Source organism: Takifugu rubripes, chromosome 20 (genome assembly GCF_901000725.2).
Source record: "Takifugu rubripes chromosome 20, fTakRub1.2, whole genome shotgun sequence".
Taxonomy (NCBI): domain Eukaryota; kingdom Metazoa; phylum Chordata; class Actinopteri; order Tetraodontiformes; family Tetraodontidae; genus Takifugu; species Takifugu rubripes.
In genome coordinates this window covers 8,966,078-8,993,653 of record NC_042304.1, presented here as the reverse complement: position 1 = coordinate 8,993,653, position 27,576 = coordinate 8,966,078, and the positions used below count along the sequence as shown (strand labels likewise).

Sequence of the window (27,576 nt, the reverse complement as noted above, 5' to 3'; positions counted from 1 at the left end):
AAATGACATTTCCCTCCCTGCAAACTGTACACCGCATCAAGCAGCTCCAGAGATGCGAACCGACCTTTATGTCAGAAATGGGCGTGTGTGTCGAGTGAGGAAGAGACCTCTGGAAGCAGAAGCAAACAGTGAGACATGCACATTTAGACCCAATACTGCTTGAGGGACCTGCTGCTAGCAGAAGAAGCCAAAGGGATATTAGACTTGAAACATGGGTGTTTTGGTTCTCTGTGCCAGCGGGCCTCCACAGACAGATGGCAAATCACTGCCGAGGAAATTTCTCATTACGAATCACCCCCACCCCACCACCGCCACACGTTTGATATTTTGAGGAGCTATATTTGTACTATAGCGTCCAATGAGTGTTTTTTTTCCCCAAAGTAAATCTGGAGCAGAACTCCACCCACAGCCTCACCAAATGGCTCGTCAGGCTGCCATAACTGACGGATAAGATGTTCCTTCTTTGCTCGGAAGGACAGAGTAACACTTCCGCTCAGTTTACCCTCTATCTCTTGTCTACTTAGGACTCCCGCTGTCTGCCAGAATGAGCTCGGCACTGTGTTCAAACATAATCATGATATTAGTTAGATCCTTATTTATATGTCTTACCCCTTTAGTCTCCCTTCCTCACTTCTTCTCACTCCCTCACAGGCATCCTATTACATATGCATCTGTCCTTCCCCCTCCGCGCATTTCCAATCTTCCTCAGTTAGCTACAACAAACATTACATTTACATATTGATTTCGTAGTTTTAGTCAATGTAAATATGCTGTCATTACAGTAAATTTGAGCTTCTGTTAACATAAGCTCGTCCAGATCTGCGCAGATTAAGGATGTGATTGCATAATTAATGTGTGCGCTACATATTAATTCCCTCATCCCCGTGATTCTCTCTGCACTCTTCCCCGTATCCTCGGGTTCTGAGCCCTGATTAAGTGCCTGCTTCGGGCCATAAGCCTCCCATTGATATTCAGCCTCACAGACCCAGCCGCTGCTTAAAAAGCTACTTAACCTCACAGCTTATTGTAAACGAAGCTTCCAAAAGTTGATTTCCCCCACCTCGGGCCACAAAGTTGTCCACGTTTGCATCCGTTATCACATATCAATCACGTGTTCAGCATCTCAGACCTGTAGTAGTATATAGAGAGTGTTACTGTAGGCTATCAGATGTAGCAGATCTCAGCTCCTAATGATTTCCAGGTTTGTTGGATGCAAATGTGCTTCTGGGCTGTGGTAGCCTGCTGTGCTGATTACAGCTCTGGTCAGGCTTGTTAAGACACAGCCAGTAAAGTAGGTGAGCAGCCTCCAGAGAAGGCACCCCTCTCTCACCCAGCAGGCTACCGCTAGTTGACAAGTTCCAACTTGCCCTTCACTTGACTGATTGGTGATCTCTAATATTGAAATTTACGTTGTTTTTTTTTAATTGGTTCATCGTTTATGCGGTTCTTTATCTTTTCACAGTAGAATTTTTGCATGTGTTTCATGTTTATTTTATATTAACTCTGCTGACACGTGCTCATTATTCTTTCTTCTTTTCACTCAGTGCTCTCCAAGAGTCATTAAGCCAGAACTTCCTGCTCATCATCAGCCACCGTGAGACAAAGAAAGACTACAATCTAAACTTTCCCGGCTCCAGAACCATTCAGGAGGTAAGCCATAAATGTGCTTGAACATTCAGAACATAAAGCCCATCAGAAACCTCTCCATGACCCACTTACCTGCAGTCACACACCAAAAAGCTGTCAGTCACTCGGTCTCAGGCGTGCATAATATTATTATACCACATTCTGGTTTCCCCCAACAGCTTTCATTCCATTGGCCAAACACCGCTAGTCTATCTCAGCCATCGATTCATTATTCATTACAAATGATCACATTTCCAAGCACATAATTACTCTCGCAGCTGCGGCCTGGTACAACCCCGTCTTTCTCTCCCACTCCACTGCGCCTTCCACCGCCTTTCACTCGGCAGTCCAGGAGCCAGTTTAAATACAGAACATTGTTTGAGCTAGGTATACAGGAGGGTGGAGACAGAGTCCGGTCTTTTTCCTCTGGAAATAACTGTAGATTTGGTAGCCTATGAAATATTTACACTGCCCAACAGCTTTCACTGTCTCTGTTTCAAATTTAAATAGCTGAAACTGAGTAAAAATACATAGAGACTCACTCACCTATGTCGATACGTCAGGGTGTGTGCCTTTGTCAGTGTCAGGCCCCATGTGAGTTTGAATTAACACTTCTCTAAATAGTTCCCTCAAGTCCTGTTTCTACCCAAGTGCTTTTAGTCAAGTATCCGTGGAAACCTAATATCGATGCATTCACCCCAGGTTCTGTTTGATGTTTCGCTGGAGATGTGAGATACGGTGGATGTGTTGAGGCACAATGCAGTTTCCTTTTCTTGGGTTTAATATCTTGGTTTCAAGAATTTACACACTGGATAAAATGTATGAGTGAACCTGCAGGTGATGCCTTCTTCAGATGCCTCTTTTCACTGTTGTTCTGACATGATGTCAAAGGGTTAGTGCTCGTGTGGCTTTGATTTTTAATATCCTGTCCTTTTTTCATCGTCGTGCTCATCCGTTGCAACGAGAGCCTGGCTCCTCAATGCAAATGATGACTCCGCTCATGATAATCGGGCTAGTCGCAGGGCTTGTAATGGTGCTAATTGAACAGATTAGTGGGACCGATGTCTGAACTGGAGGAGGCAGCTCCCCTCCATGTTTTTCTCCCTCTACTCCCTTGCTCATTGCTTTTTCCCTCCTCCCTTAATCATCTCCTTCTCATCTTCTTCTCGGGCAGATGGTTTTGATGAGCGCCCACTGTGAACCTTAAGTGTTTCTGCTGGGATTACAAACACTGGGGAGGGGTCCCTGCGGTGTGGGAGGCGGGGGAGCCGTGGACACAGAAAGGAGGCAAAGGCCTGTTGGCTCGGTGGGGGTGCTGTAAGAGGCCATAGGGGATAGGGAAGGGACAATGTGGGCTTAAACAGGCCTCCATGTTGGGGTTTTTCCCTCATGTATGCTTGTCTTTAGGCATCTCATGGCCCTCCTGTGGTGAAAATGAGGCCCACGACTTTAACCTGCATAGACCCAGGCACAGTTTGTTCTGCGTTCAACTATTTACTCTTTAGTGAGTGAACACTTAGGAATCATTCTAAACCTGACCGCAGTAAATATCAGTCTGGAACAGTGTCTGTTAGAGTAAAAATGTAAGAATTTTTGCCTAGATAAAGCAGGCAAACAAACAGGGTTGTACATCATAAGAAGCATTCAGAAGAATTACAAAGAAGTAACAGCACAGTGAGCCAGGCGGCTTCTCAGCTCTGCTTCTGTTCATACTGTGTCCACTCACAGACACATATGGACTCCACTACAGAGCATCTTTTTCTCCCCACTTTCCCTTTTGTTTTAGCAGAAGACTAGACGATGGTCCCTGCTTGTGCATATCAATGGGGATAGAGTCCTGTCTTCTTGTTTGTCTTTTCCAAAGACTCTGGCTTTGCCTTGTGGCTCAGGGATCTGCCCTTGCCCCCTCCTTTCTATTCCTTCAGCATCTCTCATTCCCTGTGTCTCCCTTCCCTACCCTCTTTCTTCTCTTTCTCGAGAGCGCAGGGCTGTGAAGACCGTGATTGGCATTACCAGACAAGAGTGTGGGGGTACGTTTCTGGCTAGCTTCTGAGCTAAGCTGGAGAGCAAATGTTTGCTTGGGATGTAGAGGGTAGAATAGGGATGGTTGCTGGTTTGTGCAGTGTCCGTGACCAGACCAGTTGTCCCGAGGATTTTGCTCCTGTCCTGCTCCTCAGGGCTGGGCCTGGGCCCCATCGCTGTGCTCTGCAGCTGGGAGTAACACACAGGGACCAAATGCAGACGGGGCTTCAGAGAGGAGAAAGGGAAGGTTGGATCAAAAAAAAAAGCAATGAAAGAAAAGCATCTGGTGTTTGGAGATGAAGGAAAAAGAGTGAGAGACAGAGTGACTGTTTAATGGAAACCTTTCCTTCTCTTTGATTGGCTTCCAGGCAGGGATTTTGAGCAGTTTACAGTGATCGGGTCATTAATTTTGCTGCATTGCCTCAGAGCTTAGAATCACAGCACAGCAAATGTTGCTCACAGTGAATCTCCTGTTGCATTGTGCAGTCAAATCAGCAGTGTGGTATTAATACATAGAATTAAAAAATCTCTCTCTGATTTTCTGTCTCTGCTTGTGTATATATATAGATAGATCCTATTCTGTGCAGCTGCATTAATTCATCACATTCTCTGGTCACAAAATAGCCAATTGACGTCATCACATGCCAGTATTTAGAATTATAGCTTCAATAGTTTTAGGAGTAATTGCATAGAAAATTGGTTGTTACTTGACTATTTGAGAATTGTTAGAATAGTTTAAATCTCTCTCTCTCAGTATTATCAGTCAGATGCCCCCTGTGGCAGACAGGGGGCAGTATTACACAGTATTGCTGCCTGTATGGCGGCTGCCGTCAAACAAAACTGGTTACCTGGTTAAGGTTGGATATCACTAATGTTTATGTAGCCTTCTTTTTAGTAACATTTTTGTCCGTATTGTATATGATTGTTTTGATAGCACCCTTCTTATATAAGGGTCTCACTAGTTTTCTGTTTTCTGTTGTTGTATTTGCTTAATTAAAGTGAAAACATTGTGTTTAAAAGCCATTAGGTATTGATAGTGGGTCTTTCACAGGGGTGTGTATTCTTGTTGTTGGGAGTCTTTCCCAGTCCGTCCCCACTCTCTCCTCACCTTCTTTCGGTCTCTGTGGTGAGCATTAGTTTGTCGTTTCTCTGACACTTCTTTAACCTTTGACAGCAGCCTCTTCATTACCAGTGTTTATGCCTCTCCCTTCCTCCCTGCCCCCCCACCATACGGCCAGTCAAATCCCTGTAGTCCGGCTGGTCAAACATAGATATTACACTCTGTAATAACTCTGGCCACCCGCTCTGACCCCAGTCTGCTGTCCTGGCCGTAACGCGTCCTCATAAGGTGCTGAGCTGTGTGATGTGGGATATGATGGAGAGTCCTGCCACTCATTTATTATTGTTCTTTTCTCTTTTTTTCCCCCCTTCTTGTTTGTAGTCTGAATTGTTTTCCTGTTCTGTGCCTAGCTCAAATAGAATAACATATTTGAAATATGGGAAAATCTGACCATACTGTTGCATTATAAGAGATAAATACTCTCATATACTTTTTGGCTGCCTATTGCATGCAAGGAATGCTGATATTCTTTAAAAAAAAAAAAATTCAACAGGCCTGAGACCGCTCCAGGAGACTTCTGCATTTTTACCTTCTTTCTTCATAGTGGCTTTTACTTTGTGTTTGTAGCGTTCTTTACGCTTCCACCTTTATGACCAGCAGCCCTGCATATGCGTAAGGATCCATCTCTCTTCAGTGGTTTTTACAAAAACAGGATTTGACCCATGCGTGGAGGGGTCTTTGCTCTACAATTGACAGTTTTCTCAGCATCAGTATCCTGCCCTGCGAGCCCTAGGGGCAGGATTCTGCTGAACAAATGCCCCAGAATCTACGGCTGCGAGCACTCAGACGCCGGCGGAGCTTTGATCAGGCTGGGCCTGCGAACATCAGCCTGGCGTTGGGGCTTTAAAACAACAACCCAGTGGACGGTGTAACTGGGCGCTCGCTGGGGCAGACGCTGCAGGCTGCTAACTGTTTAAAACCGTGGAATGTTATTAAGTGATGCGGATACAGCGTCTGCGCATGAATGGGAAAAGAGAAATACTGTTCATTTCAGAGCGTGGGGCTGTTGTTGCTGGGCATTAGCTGTGGCATCTGAAGAATGCTGATAACAACTCTCTCCTTTTTTCTTCTCCTTTTGACTCATCTCCTTTATTCTCCTCCTCTGCTCTGTCTCAATGGGATGAACAGTTTTTCCTAATAAAATCTATGACAATATATTCAAATATTTTAATTTTAAGCTGCGTTACAAGGAGACAGATTTGTAAGGGGAGGCTTTATGGTCCTTCTTTTGTTTTATGAGATTAAAAAATATTTAACCACCGCTTTTCTTCTTTTTTGCAGGTAAAGAGAAACATTTCAGATTTGATCAACATCCCAGTCCGGCATCAACAGTGGGAAGGATGGCCAGTGTCAGCATCTGACGACTCTGTAAGAGACGCACTCAGACCGTTAAATTATTTCTGACACCTAAATTGAAACACTTGCACCATTCATTCATATTATTTTTAGTAATTCATTCAAAACTGTTGCAAGCAGTGTTTTGCATTGGGATGGCTTCTGTAAAAATAGTCACAAAGAAGTTGGGCTTTTTATTAACATTCTTAGGTTTGACTTTTATAAACAGTCAAGTATAATTGCTGTTAGTTTTTTCCCAACAATGCATTAGAAATCTGGACTTTTTCAAAAAAGTTCTTGAGCACACCTCACCAAACCCATGCGTAAGAAAGTAAGACGTTAAACGTAATTAAGATGTCAGAGACTGTTCCCGTCCTGTGTCCTCAATCTGTGGACATAAAATCTCACATCATTGAGTCCCGCTGACCTCGTCCGTCCCTGGGTCACTCTCCCCGACCATTCACCCTGCACACAGTCAAACTGATCAGAAGCGATCCTCATACAGAAACTTGAGGAACCTCTGACCCCTTTTGTCTGGTCCCGTCTTTGATGGCATATGTGTTCCCATGCTAATTGTATGGGTGGTTTATCATGCTACATAGAGGAGCGGTTGTGCACACATTCATGTGTTAACCTCGAGCAGAGGTTTCCCCTTTAGAGCTGTGTGACTGATATTTGATTTCTAGTATTGACTTTGTTTCACTTTCTTTCCTAACTAATTTGAGTTGTCAGAAGTAAAGATTTTATTTTCCTTTTTTCCATAGTATTATGTATTTAACTGTATTGGTACTTATTTTATTTTTTTTTCACAAAAAACTGCATTAATAACTACACCTACTCCACAATGGAGCCTTGAATTTTAACAGATCAGATAAGGTTTGTTTTGTTGTGTTGATCATTGCTGATTTTAAATGAGATAAAGCTTACAGTATAATAATGACTAAACTTTGATCAATTGAATGTTGACTTACAAAAACGTGGCATAGAAATATTTGATATTAAATCGGTTTGGGCAAGTGGGGTGCGTTTAATTGAACTTTTAATTGGATTTTTTTTAAAAATTGAAACCTTACAACCAGGAGAATCTCTAAGGTTTCATGGGAGTCCTTGCAAAACACAGTTGCTAAATTACACTTTTTTTTTTTTACACACAATTAAAAATAAAATACATTTTTAATTTACAAGGTTATTAAAAAATAACTCCATGTTGTGGACTCTCAGTTTGGTTTTAAAAAAAACTCAAGGAAATTAATTTAGTTACAAAACAGGTCAAAAGATTTAAAACAACTTCTCCTCATTTTGCCTTTCTTAATGATAAGAGATGATGCTTATATCTGTCAGCATCCTCCTGGTAGCCGTGGCTAAGGTAGTGTGGGATCCTCAATTGGATTTCCGCTCATTGGAGGATCATAAGCCCAGTTGCCACTTGGGTGACACACAGCTGCAGCGTCTGTGTTTCCCGGGTGAGCAGATATTAAAAAGCAGAACAGACAGAAGTGTAATAAAGGCCTCTGCCCCAGCCACAGTCCTCTTATTGAAACGTCTGAGGTATTAACAGAGAAAGCCCTGGGTTTGGCGGGCCTAGCAGGTGGGTAGGAAGCCAGTGCTAGTGTTAGCTCATTAGCCCAGTCTCATCTCCCGGGGTTTGGGCCAATAAATATGGCAGCCAAAGGCCCCAGATTACATTTAGCTCTGTACACTAGACCGCTTGCATTGGAATCAGCTAATACTTAACTCTGCTTGGCCTTAAAGTGTGGTAAACTGTCTTTGCCTGCCTGCATTTACATTTGTGTCTGCATATATACATTAGTGTGTCTGTAAATGGCATGCTATTCTTATATGTATTTTATTTATGGCTGTACATTTGACAGCTAGACCTCTTCACATATTTCATATTAACAAATTATAGTTAATATGTTGTTTAGGTGAATTTTATCAGTTTAATATGTTCTCAATACGAAGCTAATATGGAGGCTTCAGATGGTGTTAAACAAATGAAGGTGAACGTAACCTTTTACACCTCACATCAGCAGTGATCCTGATCCTGTTTCAGATTTCCTCTCCTTGAATAATTCAGAACACAATAAACAGTGAAACACCCAGAGTGGACAGTATCAGGGATGGGGACTATTGGCTTCCCCGGACAGTGTAGAATATGATTTTATATAATCGGGTTTACGAACAGCTTATACTAACTCAGTTTCTCACGATTTCCAATATTTAAGTCAACAATGCTGCTAGCTAAGTAAATGTTCTTTGCCACAATATAAACAAACAATCATTTTTCTGTGATGCATGGCCTTTTCTCTTCTATTTGAATCAAACCAAAAGTTTATTAGTGTGGAAGAGAGGGTTTCCTTGGCGACATCCTTTAATTGTTAGTCTTCAAGTGGTGGCGTTGTCTGCTCTTTTTCCATTTTGATGCTCATTTAACAGAAATTGGTTTAAAATATTTACTTTTGAAATGTGAAGGAAGCGATGTTTCCAGCATACATTGCTTTGGGATTCAAAGCCTCTAGTACTGTAAATGTATGTGTGTAAATGTATGTGCCCACCGATATATATTTTACAGGGAATTCCACAGGTGTTCTGGTGGAGTCTCTTTTCTCTTTAACCTCTTGCCTTCATCCTATTAAGTGCCCATCTTTGTGTCTCCTTTGTGTTTACTGTCTCTTCACTTGTGTAGGTGTTGTTCCTTTGCTCCATCAAAGGGAACATGCTTTAAAGTGGAACTGTGGTTCCTGTCAGTGCAGATGTCAGTAGTAATTATCTCACCCTCACAGGCAGACAACTAATCCAAACACGGCCGATACTAAGCAGGAACGAAGGGAGAGTAGGGAAGAGAAGAAGTGTAGTGAAGGAAAGAAAGGAATAGTGAGGGAGGGGGGGCAGGAGGGAGGGAGAAAGAGAGAGAATTCTTTTCGCTGTGAATGCTCAAGAGCCTCAATGCAAGTGTTAATTAAAAGAATCCAAAAAAAGAGGAGCCAGTTCCTTTTGTGTGGATATGTGGGAGAGGGTCATCTGGGGGGGTTAACCTCACCCCCTCATCTCCCCGTGCCCTGCGGCGCTTCAGGCTTGTTTCCTCGTTTTGCCACTGAGCCGCCAAGCTGCACTTGTGTACCTCAACATCAGGAGAAGCCGTCGGGTCAAAGTGACGGAAGAGGATTGAGAGGCACTCAGCTCATTTTTTTTCACCTCCCCTCCTCACATCCATGTCAGGCCAAACTCTCCAGGCCGTCTTTGAGAAGGGAAATGATCAGCGTTATTTATACACTTAGGCTCTGAAACCAAAGCCTCTCATTGTGAGCAGTAGGTGTAAGGGGTTTACGGGGATCCTCTTGACAGCCGTTGTTAAGATTCTTTCATTTGATTGCCACTTGATTGAGGAAAAGACAGAAAAGACTTGGGGCCGTGCCTCACCATCCCTGAGGCTCACAACTTGTGGTTTCTGTCTGATTTAAGAGCAACAACAAAGTTGACAATTCTGTGTGTGTTTCTTTTGTTGTTTATGCATTTATATTCCCTGAAAAAATTAAATAACTAGAATCAATGCCTTTGATATTTTAGAAGACTTGCAGACATTTCATTTGGCATTTAGTCCTCTTACCTTTGAGAACAGATGGGCTACTAAGTTGTCATTCACAATAATCTGTTTCTTCTGTTCTTTGCATGTAGCCTCGCTGATGCTGTGCCTGATATCCTTCACCTGGCCCAGCATCCATTATGTCCCCCTTTGTTTAGATAGTCGCTATAGTGCACAGCAGTGTGGCTACTTTGAGCTGTTCCATTTTGCTGAGGCTAACATGGGGGAGGAATACTGATCATGACTTTTCCCCTTCCTGACCTGTCAGGGAAGGTTTTTTGTTGTCCAATATTTTCTCTTAAGTTGCTGAGCTTCTGGGAATTTGAGATACATCAGTCAATGTTGGAATCATTACGTCTTTTGTCAGCTTTTCGTTTCATCAGATTTTCAGATTTAAAATGGCCATTTCTGTTGAAATAGAGCTGGTTAGTGTGGGGAAATATTTGTTAAAGAGTGAGTAAGAATAAACATTACATCTTATCAAGTCAGGTCATATCAGAAAGGAACGGCTTGTAAAAGTTACACGGTGGTTCAAAGGATAAGATAATCAAACAACTGTAATATAAATGTAAAGCTCAGAATTGGAAAGACGGATCAATTTACACCATGTGATAAAGTATGATACAACTGCAGTCACAGCGCATCAACCATGCAGCTCCGCTATGACTGTACCCAATGACTGCTGTTATTCTACATCCTATAAAAGATACCACAGCGTGACAAGAGCAAAGTAACAAACAGTAGATATTTGAGGTCTTATCGGTTCCAGGTACACAGCAGTACTCGCTAGCAAGTCTATGTTGCTGACAAGGTCTAGTGGTTACACTGTTCTCTTGGCTATAGAAGCTGAGGCCAGCATTAGGAACCGCTCTGCTTTAAAGAGACACAAGAGAGAGAAACTCCCTGCAGTCTGTGTAGCCCCTTTCAGGCTCAATTGGCGTTGCATGTAATCGTCTCCTGATTCAACCATGTCCAGCTGCTCTTTGTGTGTCTTTGTACCTGACAATGGGGCAGATCATAGGACCTCTGCAGGAGACAAGCAGCTTCTCTGCTTCTTATCACACCAAGCCCGCCTGCCTTGCCCCCATCACTGCTGTTCGTGAGTTCACTCTCCCAGAAAAATTCTCACATCTCTGGATGCCACTTTCCTCTAAATAATAAGTTCTCCGTTTTAAAAATTACTGTGATAGACACCAGTGTGTACAGGCTTTGTTGCACACCACTTATTAACAGCAAGGTGTCTTTAGTTTCCCAGTACAAGGCGCAGCTTCTCTGCCTGTATTGTTGATGTCCCTGGGGATCTAAGCCAGCAGACACCAGCTGTAATGAGTCCCTGCTGAATGCTGACATTTTCAGTCATGACTTTGGCAGCTCATTAATCAGGTGCTCGGTTAAAAAATCACCAGAACAGTTGTGGCTAGTATCTACAGAAACACCATCAACCTTGACTCCATCGAGTCATTTTTAATATACATGTTGTACTGATTTAATGATCAAATCTGATCTGTATTGTCATTGATTAAAAACACACCTCTTGATGAATCCCGTGTAACTGGGCAATATACTCAGGAAACACCAGTTCTGGAAACCCTCTTTTACTGTTTTCTTTTCTTTGTAGATGACGCTAGCAGGCTCTGGTATCAGCTATCCTTGCCATCACCTCAGTGTATGTCGAAAGTCTCCACCGAACTCCCAGGAGCCCACAGAGGAGGTATATACAGCCAAACCGCTTCTCTACAGATCAATGCTGCTGATTAATTTCTCCTCGTAGTTGTGTATGCCAGCCTTTTGTTAATTATTTTTCCTTGGATTAAGACTGATGACTATGTATGTTTACAGTGTGCAGATGTCCATATGGTCAGTGACAGTGAAGGGGATGATTTCGAGGATGCGTCAGAGTTCGGCGTGGATGACTCGGAGATGTTTGGAATGGGTTCATCTACTTGTCGAAAAGCACCTATGAGTATGTATAACTGGAGGAGGTTTTCTATTGGTTCTTTAAGTCCCACTTAAAAGTTCCTACGTTTCACCTCAAGTAACATTTTTTGTTCATTTTCAGTGCCAGAAAATAGTGAGAATGAAGCTGATGCCTTACTGCACTTTACTGCTGAATTTTCTTCAAGGTGAGTTGATTATTAGGACATTCCTGAAGTAAAGACTGTTGGAATGATGCACAACTGCCTTTTCTATTTGTTATAGGTATGGAGAGAACCATCCAATGTTCTACATTGGGACTTTGGAAGCCGCATCTCAAGAAGCCTTTTATGGAAAAGCCAGAGATGTGAGTAAGCTGCTGCATGAAAGTAAATTGTAAATTTGAATGTCTTTTTTTGTCCCTTCTATTATGATTAGGGGGAAATAAATAAAGGGGATAATAAAGTGTGCATAATGTTGGTTTATCCTTGAGCACTGATGTCATTCCCACTTGGTCTGCTCATTAAATCTGTTTTCTTTGCCTTAAGACAACACAGGAGGCGAGAAACAGACTCGGCAGGATATTATTCATATTCCGTCGAGGGAGAAACTAAATTTCTCCTAACTTGTCCATTATTGTTGAGCTGGTGGGAATTCGAGGCATAAACTTGTTATCATAATCACTACATGTCTGAGTTACTGTTCTGCCACAAAGCAGAAAACTGCCTGATGACCCCGTTTTCATCAGCATTGGCGGTTAAGAACACACTCTTAATTCCATTTTGGCAGTAGGAAACTGAGACAACCTCATCTGTGATATCAACTTTTATAATTTCCAACAAAATTATGCTGATATATAATGGAGATAATCAACAATTATTCTCCGGAAAGGTCTTGTGTGAAAAATCAATATAATTTAATCACTGTCCTCAAGTATTCACCCTGACAGCTGAGACTTTATTTTTAGTGGATGACTCTCCCCTCTGGTTTTTTGTCCTTTTAAGGATGCTTGTATCAACTGACAGCTTGTGTGGATTACAGCCATATTAGATTGAGCGGACACATCAAGATGTTAGGGGGAGGTTTAGATCACCAGGCGCTCAGATAGGGAGTGAGTGTGGAAGAAAGGGTGGGAAATAATAGAGAGCATGGCCTGAAAGGAGAGGAGGGTGTAGAAAATGACAATCATGGGAATAAACTAGGGAAAACAGAGGAAAGGACTCGAGAGGTAGCAGGATAACTCTAACTTTTGAGATGGTGTGAAATAAACGGAGAAGATGGGAGGCTCAGTGAAGCTTGGCATTTCGCCTGCTTCCCAGCATATCTCCTCTCCTAAGCCAACACAATATGGCCGATGTCTCCCTGGTGTTCATCAACTCTCTACTTCACACTTTACACAGCACAGGGCCGAAATAGTATTCTTTTTAACTTCTTTTTGCCAACTGCAGCATGTTTGCAATAGTTTTAGAGAAACTGTGTGCATTTGCATGAAAACAAAAGCTGTTTTATATGTTCTGATGGGCCAAACTCTTCCGATTCTATGGTTTCATTAGACAACAACACAGCTACCACCCCCCCCCCCCCCGTTTCTATATCTATACTGTCATCTTGCTTTTTGTGTCTGTTTGCTAAAGAATCCAGTTTTGGTGTGCTCAACATGGAAAAGGCCTACTTCATTAAGTGGATATTAGAAGCCAGATTTGACTGGGGGGTGCGGGGGGGCGCTGGGTTTATAAACACAGGAATCAGTCGCAGTCTCTCAGAGCTGGAGAGAAACTAATCACTAAGCAAAACACTACATTTGATGAAGTGTTTCTGAAGGTGTGTGTTGGGGACTGTTGAGATCGACTCAATCCATCCTTAATGAAAGTGCTTTGGGCTGCTGAGCTGAGCTGAACTCTCATGGGGATCAGTGGTTAGTCAGAGCGTACAGAGAGATAGGCCACCCATCACTAACCACGATCCTCACTAAATCCCCATCAACGCAGTGGTTAATCACTCTAACCCCGCTCTCCTCTGCTCTCCACTCCTATCTCTTGTCTGCCACACACAAAGACACATCAAAATTCATAGCCTCGCTGAAGAGGGGAGTTTGGGGATTTATCACTGCCAAGTACTTACTTTAAAGCCCAGCAATAGCCTTGCAAAGTCAAGAGGAAAGAGCAGCAGTGAATCATATGGCATATGGTATATTGATGTATGTATTCTGTCAGGCTGAAGTCTGTAAGTCAGAAGCATCACAGTAGTTTCTGATTGCTTAAATGCTTTAAGGACTGAATACATGCTCTATGTCCCATTCTGGATTTATCTTTCTTATCAAGAATATAATTACCCTAATTCGTACTTGGGCCGACAAGTGATTTATACTCAAAGTAATTCCTAGATATCCTAATTAGCAGGTTTCTGATTCATTCTTTCTTTTTAAAACCATAAGCACTTAACAGAACATAATAAAAACAGCTCCTACCTGACTTGGTCGTTTATGCTGCTGGGTCATCAACCTGCATTTTCTTAAGTATTGTGTGTTTGGGTTGTGTAGTGTATTTCCCTATTTGAAAGACAGAAATCGCTACATCCTTCAAAATAAGCAGCAATTATTTCAGATAAAAAGGGAAATCTGTATATATATATCTATATCTATATATATATAGATATATATATAGATATAGATATATTAGGTTGAACTGTTTGTTAAAAATGTAACTTAATGCCAGGGAGTCATTTGATTAATCCAGTCTTGAAAAGAGTTTAACATTTGATGCTGTTTCTGTTTTAAAGATGTGAGGTGTCTAAAGTAGAGTGATCTTCCTGTGTGGTTGGTCATCAGTATGAATGTCTTTTCCTACTGCCTGTTCATGGTCATTAGTTCAGTTATTTGAGCTCTTCATTTTGATGTGTTTGCTTTTCCAGACTTAACCTGCCATCTGTAGTACGTTCTCTGTCCAGATTTGCTTTCTTCTAAATTCCTCTGCACGTCTGCATCACTTGTCTCTCGCGGCCTTGTCAAACGTAGTATAAATGAACTAAAGTTATGTCTTGAAGCTTCCAAGAGGTTTGACCTTGGTTCAAGTTTTCAGGTAAGCGGAGTTGGTATTAAAAGGGGATGTTAAGACCTGTTGGAGCTACTTAATGTGTGTGTGATTAACCAAAGCAGAGTAGCTGATAATGGCAGGCAGAATGCAGAAAGGCTGCACCAAATTTGTCACGTCAGCACTTAGTGTTTTACTTTCCAACGCTTGGAAATCTGACGGATACACGTTGAAGTTAAAAACCATCTAACAAACCAATGATACATGTTAAAGTATTTGAACACCACGTCGGCTTAAATCAGTTTAAAGTTGGCCGACACGTTTTACAGCCCTTTCAAACGTGGACGGTAACAGGATTTTGTCTGGGATAACCATAAATGTCTGCATGTTTTGGCCCTGAATTCCACCTTGATGGCTTCCCAGTGCAACTCCTGTGTTAGCCTCAATAGTGTTTGACTCCAGCAGGGGAATCCCCAGAGCAGCACACGGAGCTGTGAGGGGGTGTATTGATGACTGACTCTTAACTGAAAAATTCTAAATCACTGAAGGTAAAGGGGCAGCTGTTTACACAATGGCAGCAACAGGATCTGTTCAAATGGACGTTTGAGGCAATCACACACTCTGTGGGTATGCCACCGAGGGACCAGGCATTCATTGAGTCATTTATAGGCACCTTCTCATGCTTGTAGTCTCATTTTTTTGGCCTCATCATACATTTTCTGAACAATTGTAGAAACTGAGAAATGAGCCACTGACTCGTATTTACATGTTTTTCAATGAGCATGAATTATTTAATGCAAAATTCTATTTATTAGTCTTGATTGGTCCAGAATGCAGTTACTGGAAAATGGCTAAAATAACAGATCAAATGCTTCGTTTAGTCCTCATTTGGGAGAATGAGCCAACATGATTAAATATGCACAATATATGGAGCAATGAGATAACATTTTGCTAGAAATGTAACAGCATTTGAAATGAAAATGTAGTCATTTTAATGTAATGTGTAGCTGTTTTCTGTCAGTCCTCCTACTCCTGAGTTGGATTTTTATTTAGTGTTTGGCTCTGCTACCGTTCCACCACATCATGAGTCTCTGTCACACACACAAAGCCAGCTTAGATTCAGGTGAACAGGTGTGTGAGGAGCTATGTGGTCACTGTCTAGCCCAGGTTGGACCCAGTAATTTAGCTAAACGGAGGGGTTTGCTCCTCCCTGTTGGTACAGACAAAAGCTCTGACTTGAAAGCAGAGAGGGAACACAGGGCTACGGATAGTTTAGCTAAGATGAAGGAGTTCAGTTTGCCCAAATACCCACTTTGATTAGTCTCTTTACACTTACTCTAATTGAGCATGCATGTTTGTCAGTCCTTCCTTCGGAGGTGTCACGCTGTTAAGTTTGCAACTGCACATGCGTGTCAGGATGTTTGTGTGTGTGTATCAGGTTGTGGGTGCGCTTTTTTTTTTTTTTTTGGTTGTAAAACTCCCTCCCCTCACACTCATTCCTCTCTTCAGACTGAATTTGCTTGTCTTCTCAGCATGAGTGTTTAATCTTTTCAGGCAGTTGAATCGGCCCAGTGAATGAGTCCCCAGCTCCTTCTCTCTCGGAGCCCTGGAGATTATTCTAAAGCACTAATCGTTGAGCAAACACAGCAGTGCTCTCCCGTTCCCATTCTACATAGGCCACATTATAGCAGAACTACTTCTTTCACTTCCCCTCACATTTTACTCCCTGCTTAGATTTTTTGCTTTTTGCTGTGTGTAGCCTAGATTACTGCTCCTGAGAAACAGACCTCTTGACTCCCCGCTATGGTTAAAAATGCACAGAGACCAAGAGAGGGTTTTTTTTTTTTATAGCAGAGAAGTGACATGTAATTTAGAGAGCATTATTTCCAACATTGTCCCCTGGAACCTTTTGTGTTTGTGGGCGTGTTTGTTTTTTAATTAGATTGTCAGTTGGGAGAATCTGCCAAGCTTATATGATGGTGTCAATATCCTTGGATTTGGAGCTTCGTCAATATTGTCTGGCCCTGCAGCTACTAACCTGAACAGGCTGCTGGCATTTGGTGTAAAATAAATAGAGTGATTTGTCTGTTTTGCTTTCTCCATATCAGTGTCCCCTCCCAGCAAAGTTTTATTTACACCTCTACCCATTTGATTTAGCTTGGTATTTGCTTTTTTACCTGTCGTGGCCTTGCAGAGGTCTGCTGGGGTCATTCTGTTTCTGCACCCTCTGACGTACCATTAGCTGTGTAATGAGGAATTATCCAGTGATTAAACACTGCCTGTGGTTAGTAGAAACCACAGCAATTTGTTGTATTTTGGTGTTTTAAACGATCTTTAATGATTTTGACCGCAGTTTTTTCTCTTCAGTGACTGTTCAGCGATACATTTTTCCTGCACTTTATTTTTGATTTTACCAAACTGACTCTGTTGCTTTGTGCTCCTCGCAGAGAAAGCTGTTAGCCATCTACCTCCACAACGATGACAGCGTACTGAGCAATGTCTTCTGCTCTCAAATGATGTGTGCCGACTCCATCGTCTCCTACCTGAGTCAGAACTTCATAATGTGGGCCTGGGACGTCACTAAAGAAGCTAACAAAGCCAGGTACAGTAGAGTCGCAGTTGTTCACATTGTTCCTCACCGATTCTAAAATCCACATTTATTTTAAATACTATGCAGATCTTAAGTCTTGGGTTTTCGTTCACCTCATCATGTCTGCTAGTTTGCACTGGTCTGTAAAAACTTCCTAAAGTGTTTATATCGTGGCTATAGTGACTATAACCTATTGGCTAACAGTATCAGCAAGTATAGAAAATCAACTGGGGGGGTTTGCAGATTGAACAATAACACAAACCAAACCCGACTGCATTATAAATAAATTAATAATTGTCTGGGTCACACATTTCCGGGGCCCATTCAGACTATTTTCAGGAAAATATTACCTGTAAAGATAAGTAGACCAATAACTGCACCGCTAAGCCCTGACTCCATGCTTAATCCTAATGTTTTATTTATATGTGAGTGACGGCATGCAGGAATGGACTGTTTGCCTAGCGAGTTGTATCCAATAAAAAGAATATTGACTGTATTTCAGTCGAGGAGCTGCTTGATAGTGCACAGTGGGCTTGGCATTCCTCAAGAGTGCCCCGTGTGAGGAAAGCTGTTACCATCCTCTTCAACTTTAACTTTTGATTTTGAGATTCACAATGTGAAATCAGGGCTTATTGCACTCTTTTGTCTGCTCTGTCCTTGTACCGTTTATGGATATTTGTGTTTGGTCATTTGTACAATATGTAAACCAGAACTGCTGAAAAGCTAAAACTGAGGATTACTAAGGTGTAACTACATGGCGGGACCCTCAGTTGGGCAGCCTCCTAAGCAGTCTGGATACATGTTGGCCAAGGGGAGAGAAGAATGAGTATTTTGGTATGTGTGGTACCAAAATAAGCTTTTTACCTAATTTGCAGATTATTACCTCTTCTTCAAATTCAGGAACTCTGTTCTTGGAGGTCGATGTTTTGTCATTTTAGTCGTGTGCTTGGGAAAGCCTCATTTACCTCAGAATTTTCCTTATCTGCCCTCTATATCTTTTCTCCTGCTCTCACTCCCCTCCCCATTCTTTCCAGTTTCTATTCTCTTTGCTTCTCAACACTCTCCTTTCGCCCAGAACTTTTAGTGTTGAACTTGCCCTCTTCTAGCAGCCATTTAAGACAGACTCACACCCTGATCTCACCCTCCATTATTTCTCTTCAGAAAATTCTCTTTTTCTTTCCTTTCACTCTCCTTTCTCTCCCATCAGCCACCTTTGCTTTTTGCCCCAGCTGAGCCTCTTTATTGCACATTAAATGGCAGGCAACATCTGGAGCTTTTCATCACACACAGCGAGTCACAGCTTTGCTGCTAACGCATGCATGCACATGTGCGCTCTCACTCACACCACCTCTCTGTATTCTCACGCTCTCCACTCGATCTGAAGTGACTGTTGATTGGCATCCGTCACACAGTCCATTGGAAAGGTATCCCAGTTCAGGGTGTGTGAGTGTGTATGTCCGTGTGTTTGTGTGATGAATCTGCTGATGTTGGAATGTGCCTGTTGCTTTTCACACTATTTTGGCATCTTTCCCAGCAAAATGATTATTAATAAATGCAGTTTTCCTGACTGAATGCCAGTTTAACTGTCACCCACGTAATATTTATCTCATGTAGCAGACAGGGACTGCACTGTCAGAATATATGTTCAATTTTAAAGTGATTGAAAACCAACCACTTCTTTCTGGTTCTTTCATTAACATGGCAGCAGATTGTTAACATAATCAATGAGTGCAAATGAGTCCAAAATCCAAACACGGCAGTGAAATTGGCACTGCCATGAAAGTATAAAGTGTCTCTAAGATGATAATGTCATTTTCAAATCAAAACACCTCCATATTTGCACAGCAGTTCCCCGGTCATAGCCTCTTTAACCTACTGCCCTCGAGCAGAAGGTACAAGGTTGGGAGGCAACCCACAAACAGCTCAGATACCCTTGAGCCATTAGGCTCCTAAACAATATGTGCAATACAGGAATGGCATGTGAGTGAAGGACAGTTTACAGTTTTTATTAGGCTGTATTCATTTTTGTATATATTGTTACTTTCTCCTTTTATGTTGTTGCACTGTGGTGGAGGTATCGTGAACCAACTTTGTTGTAACACTGTACAGTGACAACAATGTCTGTTCTCATTCTCCCAAACTATGTGCATGACACAGTGAGTGATGGCAGTAACCGGTTCTCACACATGCAGCCACAGAGAAATATTCCCTGCAGCACTACATCACTGTGCTGACATGTCCACGGCGCGATGATGCAAATGTCAGGTCAAACCAGTCAGCTTGCATCTTCACGCAACCCTGGGATTTGATGAGACCTGATGAGACAGACCATGGAAACATTTACTGTTTTAGACATCTTGCGTGCACAGTGAGAGGTGAAGCATTCGAATCTGTCAGTCGTATTAACCAATGGAGCAAGCCTTAGCTGTACATTCTGTGCAGGTGTTTCCTCAACATGTAGTTGCCCCTGAAGGAGTTTCAAATGCCACAGAGGCTAGGCTACATTCTCCACCCTGTTAGGCTATGGGTGAACGGCCCTGTGTTCAACTGTTCCACTCAGTTTCTGCAGTAGTTTGATTTCTTCTTCACTGATTTCTTCCTGTACTGGTAGACCTAAATGTGTGCCAGAGGCTGGTTAAAGTGCCGCTTCAACTGAGCTGTGATATATACTGCAGAGGAGTGACTTTCTTAGGTTTGAGATAGAAACTAAAGTAAGTTGGGTTGCTTTTGATGGGAGCTTTAAGATTGGGTTACCCTTTAAATTAGTCAGCTTTGTTCCCGACTCTTTCATTACAGGTTAGAGTTTCCCTCTGGGCTATTGTTATGGCCTGCTTGGTTCAGGGTCTGAACAGGGACAAAATGATCAATGGAATGGTGAATACCAGATTTCTTCATTGCAAGGTTCAGGTCACTCAAAGTTTAACAATGTTAAAAGTTTTTCTCGGTTTCACCCAAACTTCTGCTCCATCATCTATACTATTCTGAGTATTCATGATTTGCCTCAGGAACCACTGAATGAACCGAAGCACTCAATTTCATAGTTTTATATGTCTGCAAGTTGCTCAGCTTCAGCTTATGTTTTAATGAGCTACACCCCCCTCTCAGACAGCATACTTCCATCTATCTTATTCCTCTGACCTACTGTCCCTCCATCTATTCCATTACTTCTCCATTTTACCAGCCAGTTATTAAAGTAGATCTTATTAAAAGGCAGGAGAAAAGCTAATCTATATTTGCATTCAGTCTATAGCAATTCATTAATATTATGACATTTACCGGGAGCTTGGCGGGGCCCCGGCTGCCTGCTACCCTTTTCCCTCTCTGAAATGTTAATTTAAAAAGTTCTGTCTTTGTAATGGAATAAAATATCCTCTCCTGCCCTATCAAATCTGGGTGCCTGGTGAGGAATACTAATTCATCTCTGGCTCCAACTGAGTATCGCATCCCTGATGGAATAGGAAAATAGCGTTGGTTTCAAAGTCCTCAAACCTCTGAGTTGCATATATGTCTCTTGGCTGCAACTGGAGTAAAAACATCCTTTTACACATGTAAAATGTTCATCTCTGTGTATATTATTGGCTGATTTATGTATATTTTCTTTCATTTTAGTCTGAAATCCATCTTAAAGGATACTTTAAATACATTATAAAAAATCACTGACCACTGGATTTGATTATTTTCTTTCAGGCTACTCACCATGTGTACGAGACACTTTGGCAGCGTGGTCACGCAGACCATACGGACGTACAAGACAGACCAGTTTCCCCTGCTCCTTATAGTCATGGGGAAACGCACATCTAACGAAGTTCTAAATGTTATTCAAGGTAAAGACAGCTGTTTCATTGGGATGTGTGACGGAATAAATGCACGCTGTGCAATAATTAATTGGTTGGTTGGTTTTTTCAGGTAATACAACAGTGGATGAGTTGATGATGAGGTTAATGGGAGCAATGGAGATTTTCACAGCACAACAGCAAGAGGACATCAAAGATGAGGTAAGATAAAGTGGGATACAGAAATCCAGCATATTATATCCCACATAACTCCCGGCAGCTCATCTTTGGTGGTAGCTGTGGCTTTTTAGCATTGTGTTCTTTCACAGAAGTACAACACAGAATACGTCACAGCTATCTGATTCAATTCACTCCTATATCAAACATTTTTCTAGTTTCACAAGTAACTTTAACTTTTTTGTTTTTGTTTGAATGTGCGGAAGCACTGAATTTGCAGAAGTAACATGCACTTTAGGCTCATGACGAGCAACGGATCATAGCAACAATAAGCTAACGAGCAGAGAATTTCATCTACACATTCCTCTTTATTTCCACTAAAACTACAGTGGGTTTTGAAATAGTTGTGGGACTAGTCAGTATGTCTGTACCACTTTTCTGTGTTTGTCTTGGCATTGTCTTCTTTAGTGGACATTCACCATTGAGGGACACGGTCCATACCACAGCCCTAAGAAAAGGTGTTTTTCATGCAGTAGACTGGAATCTGGGACAGTAGACCACAGTGGGTCTTTCGCTTTCAAAGGCTTTTACTTGACCTTCTTAACCACTTACTGATGTTTGTTCAGAGGCTTCAAACAGGAGAATAAAGACCGACAGTGGTTTTGTCTAGACAGCTTGTCAGGCAGCTGAGCATTTGAGTAGAGGGTTCTCAAACTTTAGTTCTGTTTATTTGGTTGAAATGTGGGAATTTAAAAACACATCAGCTTTGTTTTAATTTTTTTAGTACAGTGATACGACTTGTATGTAAGCCAGTCTTCATCTTTGACAGAGATGGTCTTAGTGATAGAATCTAATTTCTTTCTCTGGTTCCCACGCTGCTTTCCTAAGGTTGTGCCTCTGAGTTGACTACTGTATCCACAGATGACACATGTCACATCTTATTAAAGGCAACAGTTAGAGTCTCTTAACCACAGAACGTCCTCATCGTAACTTGAATAGGCTAGTTTTTACAGTTGTGGGAACCAGTTCAGGAATGAGTTTTGTCAGACACACCCTGAGGGATAGACTTTGGGTGGGTCACTGAGTTTTGATTGGCAGCTGGTCTCCTGGCATTTTTAATTGCAATTTTGCTTTTACTTCATTGCGGATGTGTCTTTCCTGTCACTCATCAATTATACACTTGTATCATTAAGTGACAGCAGATAGACAGAGCATGTGAGTTATGTGCTCTAGGTATGATCTTAGCAAAAGCTCTGTTACCGTTTTGTTACCAACATATAGGAAAAAATAGGCTTAATATCAACTTGAATAGGAGCATACTAAGGACTGGGGGAGTTCCCATTTTTACAGGTTTTCCAGCTAGATTTGGCTCATCTGTCTAAGTGTGGTGTCGGTTGCTATTTTACAAGCCGTGGCCTGTATTTTATTCGATCAAACACCATAGTAAGTGCAAAAATCAACTAATGCAGTTATGTAGTGCACACAAAAAATAGGCTTTTTTGTGTATGTTTTCACATCTCGACATGATTAAGTAAGTAGGTGCATATATTAATAGGTGCTGTGTAACCAGGCCAGGTTCGATCCTGGCGTTGCGCAATCTTATAAAATCATAAGCGGTTTTAAACACATTGTTCCTGTTTGATTATTCACAGCGAAATTTATCTGGACATCTTTTGAGAAGACAAAATGTTTTTTTTTTTCCCTGCTGTCCCTTTTCCCCAAACACAATCATAGATATGGCCAAATCCAGCTGCTCAACCCAGACATTCCTTTAACTTCTGTTAGCAGCCCCAATGTGCATTCAACCAACCGTACTGAGTCGCCAGTCATCCTTACATCCTTACAGCCGTCTGTGTTTTAAATTTGTAGTGACTCAGTGTTTTCTCAGTGTTTTTGTCATCGGCATTCTCTTGTTAGATCATTTCCCGTAAATTAAGACCTTCTGTCCGTCCACAGTAATATCTTTCATTTCAATGCATAGAGTTGACGGTTACTGACGCACAACTGTTGGTGACGACTGTCCTCACACCTTGTAGCAGACTGATAAATCAAGTCATAAGCATTTTGAGTTCATAGTAATAGGAGTAACGTAGTAACTGACTGCTCATATCTAATGACGCTCCTGTCCTGGCCACATCATGACATTGTTGAGCATTTCAGGTCTTTCAGCATCATCCACATCGTCCCCCAGGCGACCCAGCTGGGGGTGGTCAAGCCTCCAACATGTGACCAGACGGCTATTTTGCTACTCTGCTCCCCATGGCTCTCCTCTCTTCAGCCCCAGCCATCATGAGGCTCTGTCTGCTGCTTGAGTAACATGGTGGATGTCTGTATACTTCTTCCCTCCTTCAGTGCCCCAGTTGCTGAAGGCTCTAGGTAGAAATCTGGCTGCAAAGCCCCTGCAGGCAGCCTCAGTTGGGAGACACTTAGCCCTCCACTTATTGACAGTTGCTCACAAGCCTCTCATACTTGGCGAGCTTCCTTTCAAAGGCCTCTTCCAAACAATCTTCCCAAGGAATGGCAAGTTCTGACACAAGCACTTGCTTGGTTAACTCGGAATGAAGGACTATGTATCTGGTCTCAGGGTCGTGTTAACAACTTGCCGAGGGAATTTGAGGTGGCACTCTAGGTCCATCTGCAATTGCCAGCCCTTTGCCAGCCCAAGATGCCTGCCTAGTGGCAGTTTTGGGCTTCTTTCAGGCCTTGACAAAGTTGGTGGATATCTGGGTGGTTTTTAAGTATCTGACCATCTCCACTCATGCAGGAATAGCCAGGCTTCTCAGGATCTGGTCATGCTGGCATCTATATCGACCGGAGTTGGAAAATATTGAAGACCAGTTCTGCCTCAAGTCACAACTCCCATCGCACTGTTGTGGTGCAATCTGGACTCAACCAGCAGCAACTGCAGCTTGTTGCGCCATCTATAGAGCGCTATATTGCTTAGACTCTTGGGATTCAAGCCAAATTCTTAAATGGCTACTAGTTTTCCTCTCCAAGATTTCTACTGTCAAGTTAGACTTCATAGATCAGACGTGGCCAGACCGATCCACTGCTCTCAACCATCTTATAATGGAAGAGGTCGATAGGATGGAAGCTGTGTTTCTCAGCGTGGTGTTAAACACCTTTCCTAAGCTTTTGGCAGCCCCCCTCTATCAGGACACACTTGCTGGAATGTAAGTTCTAACATTAGTGCTTGATTGATTCAGAATGGGCTATTTCAGGGTCGTGGTAGCAACCTGCTTTTGGAACTAGGGCTGGCACTCCAGGTCCACCTGCTGGTCACTGGCCAAGACCAAAATGCCCACAGATGTTCTAGCGGCAGTTTTTTGGGCTGCTCTTGAGCCATGACAGCATTGATAGGGTCATGTATACCAACTTATAAAATTAAATAAAAATGTCTTTCTTGTTTGACATTAAAGCTTGTTTGTGAGTTGTGGCTATCGGAGCAAAGACACCTTACTAAAAATAACTGATATGGTCGAGAGTCTGACCTTTGTCTGATGTTATAATAATTATAACTTAATTTAGGAAATCTATATCCCTACATCAGGTACGAAACTGCTGATGTCCACATAAAAATGATCTTCTGAAAATAATCTGAATAAGAAACCTCCAAATAAATCAATTTTATCTCAATTGACTCGCAGATTAACACTTTACTACCTTCACCCAAAGCAAAGGTTAATGTTTAAAGCGTTTGCGTGACTTAAAGCTAGTCTTTTGATGGTAGCCACATTTGATGCTTTTGTTCCCCTCAACTATTCTTTTACAGTTTTCTTTCAATATTGCTCTATTATTTGGACCAAAAGCACCAATGTATCCTTTGCATTTTCCAATTGAATACAATAATACACACTGTGCTTTTGCCTAGCTCCACAGTAACCCTCTGATCATTACAATAAGCTTACTTTGTCATATCCGGGCTGGTACACAGCATGGGCCTTCAGGAAAAAAGAAAACTAATGGCTGTGTACTATTAGCACAATGGACATTCGTATTTAGTCTCGGGCTTTACAAAACACTTTGTAGCCACAGCAGGGAGAAAGAGAATGCGGCCTGTCCCCCTTCCCTCTGTACAAACAGGAAGAGAGAGGCAGAGTGAATGGAAGAGAAAGGGATGGTGAAACTGAGATGAGAAAGCATGAAAGAGGCTCGGGGTCTGATAAATGACAGTCCGGTTGCAGCGAATCCCCTTCTAGTGCTACTCTTTCATACCTGCTGTTTGTACATAACCACACTTGACATGCAGCATTTTCTTTCGCTGTGTTCTTTCTTTGGCTCGGTCCTGCTCCCACACCCGACACCTCCGTTTAGATGTTTTGTCCCCGTGTGTCCTTTATCATGTTGGTAGTTAATGGGCCCCCTCTTTCTTTCTTCCCGTCTTTACTCAGGATGAGCGTGAGGCTAGAGAGACCGTGAAGAGAGAACAGGATGAGGCCTACCGCCTGTCTTTAGAGGCTGACCGTAAAAAGGTATGTTAAATATAAAACAAACTTAAACATCTGAATACAGTCATGTGGCAAAGGGGCACTTCTACAGTAGCATCAGAAGTGGACGGACAACTTGTTAATGGACCTAAAACGGTGAATTAACCTCAAACCTGAACATAAGTCGTCATGACTGTTTCACAAATTTCTATCCAAGTCAACGTCACACGTAAATGTTTTAGCATTAAGGCGATGAAGGGATTTGTTTTTGCATACATTGTAATTTTGGTTTCCTACTTTCCTCTCAGAGAGAAGCCCAAGAGAGAGAAGAGGCCGAACAGGTTCGTCTGGAGCGGATGAGAAAGGAGCAGGAAGAGGAGAAGGAGGTAAGAATTGCCACTGCAGGGATGTTTGTGCCCATGGCTCTTTATTTCCTGTTTTTCAAATGTGCAGATCAGTGAGATTAGTTATGTTTATTTTACATTACACACGAGAGCGTTCTCAATTACAGTGAGACCACCCCCATAAATGTCACCTTACATACACAGTTATTGTTCTACTAAACAGTGATCTAGCACACAGCCTCGTATTGAAACCCAACTAAATAAAAGCCTGAGGCCATTCATGTACACAACCACACACGGACAATCTAAGTCAACACACATATTCACCTGAGAACAATTATTGAAGGAGAATGGAGGCAAACAGACATACACAACGGCAGAGACACTGTCACGCATGCAGGGAAAACAATAATTGTGTGTGACGATGGCACCCATGCTGTAATACAGACCATAGTAATAGTTTAGGCCCCCTCCTTGTTGTTTACTCACGAGCAGAGCGCTTGATGCTGCTCAGTGGTATTGGGTGACCCAGCTCATTCAGGTGATTTGTCACTTGAGTCAGACAGACAGCAACAAAAGACTCCCAGAGCGAGCCTTCTTAATTATATCACTGTAGTCCACCAAACAAACTGTACGTGCACGCTTGTGTAGTTCCCAACAGCCACTCTGATCTTGTGTTTCCTACTTCTCCAACTCTGCTCAGCTGGTTTCCATTCTGTCCCCTGTGCTAACATACTGGTGTTGAACTTGTGCTGCTATCAGGATATGAAAGACAAAAGAAAACAGCAGGTGTGCGACCAGAACAATGGTGGCATTTCTGCTTTTGTGTGTGACTTCAGCTTAACTTGAACTTGCTTTATCTGTCATTTAGATTCATTTTTAATTGTACTTAAAGAATTTATTTTTTCTCCTAATTATTTATTTATTACTTTATTTTATTACTTAGAAATCCCTCAAGAGTAGATGGAGAATCAGCATGTGAAAAACCCCAATATGAATTGATATAGTATTAAACGCCTAATACTTGTTTTCAGTTATATTTTAAACGAATAGCTACGAGCATATTTTTAGAAAAGGAGCAGATTGGTGGTAGACAGGTTCCAGAGACCAGATGATGCTGTTGCTTTGTGGGAGCTGTTGAGTTGTGGGGTGGGGTTCGGGGGTGCGGTGTTTGTTTGCTGCCTGCGTTCACCTCCTCCGGGGGGTCTGAACACACATTTGTCAGGCTGCATCAGGTGCGTGCCGTCACCTGTTTTCTGTCCGTGGTGAGCTGATAAATACGCAGGAAGATGCTTGTGTGTGGGTTTGGTGGTGGCCGAGGCCCAACCAGACGCGTGCCCCGTGGGTTCTTCAGGGACGCTACCGCTCACATTTGTTGGTGTAATTGAACATGTAGGGTCGACTCTATGTCTGCTGGTGCACAAACACAGTCCATCCTTTCTGTTAATTGTGTGTGTCTGTGTGTGTGTGTGTGTGTGTGTGTGTGTGTGTGTGTGTGTGTATGTGTGTAACTTGGTCCCTTGGGCCCACTTTAACTCAGTCAGCATCAGCTATTGTACCTGAGGGAGTTGATGGCGGAGCGGCACGCGCGCTACCCTGCCCACCCAACACCAGAAGCTGTTAATGAGCTACTGTT

At 42.3% G+C, this 27,576-nt stretch overlaps 1 protein-coding gene across 2 annotated transcripts in view; it reads left to right on the top strand.

Annotated features, from left to right (window-relative positions):
- The window catches only part of faf1 (Fas (TNFRSF6) associated factor 1), a 42,974-nt gene that overhangs the window by 8,057 nt on the left and 7,341 nt on the right, over positions 1-27,576 (top strand). For both annotated transcript variants that reach the window (XM_011614832.2, XM_003974167.3), the window contains 11 exons: positions 1,545-1,650; positions 6,050-6,136; positions 11,305-11,397; positions 11,526-11,649; positions 11,746-11,809; positions 11,886-11,967; positions 17,077-17,231; positions 20,907-21,043; positions 21,126-21,214; positions 25,561-25,641; positions 25,905-25,982. In XM_011614832.2, coding sequence (XP_011613134.2) covers positions 1,545-1,650; positions 6,050-6,136; positions 11,305-11,397; positions 11,526-11,649; positions 11,746-11,809; positions 11,886-11,967; positions 17,077-17,231; positions 20,907-21,043; positions 21,126-21,214; positions 25,561-25,641; positions 25,905-25,982 — 1,096 coding nt within the window. The remainder of the gene's footprint in view (positions 1-1,544; positions 1,651-6,049; positions 6,137-11,304; positions 11,398-11,525; positions 11,650-11,745; positions 11,810-11,885; positions 11,968-17,076; positions 17,232-20,906; positions 21,044-21,125; positions 21,215-25,560; positions 25,642-25,904; positions 25,983-27,576) is intronic.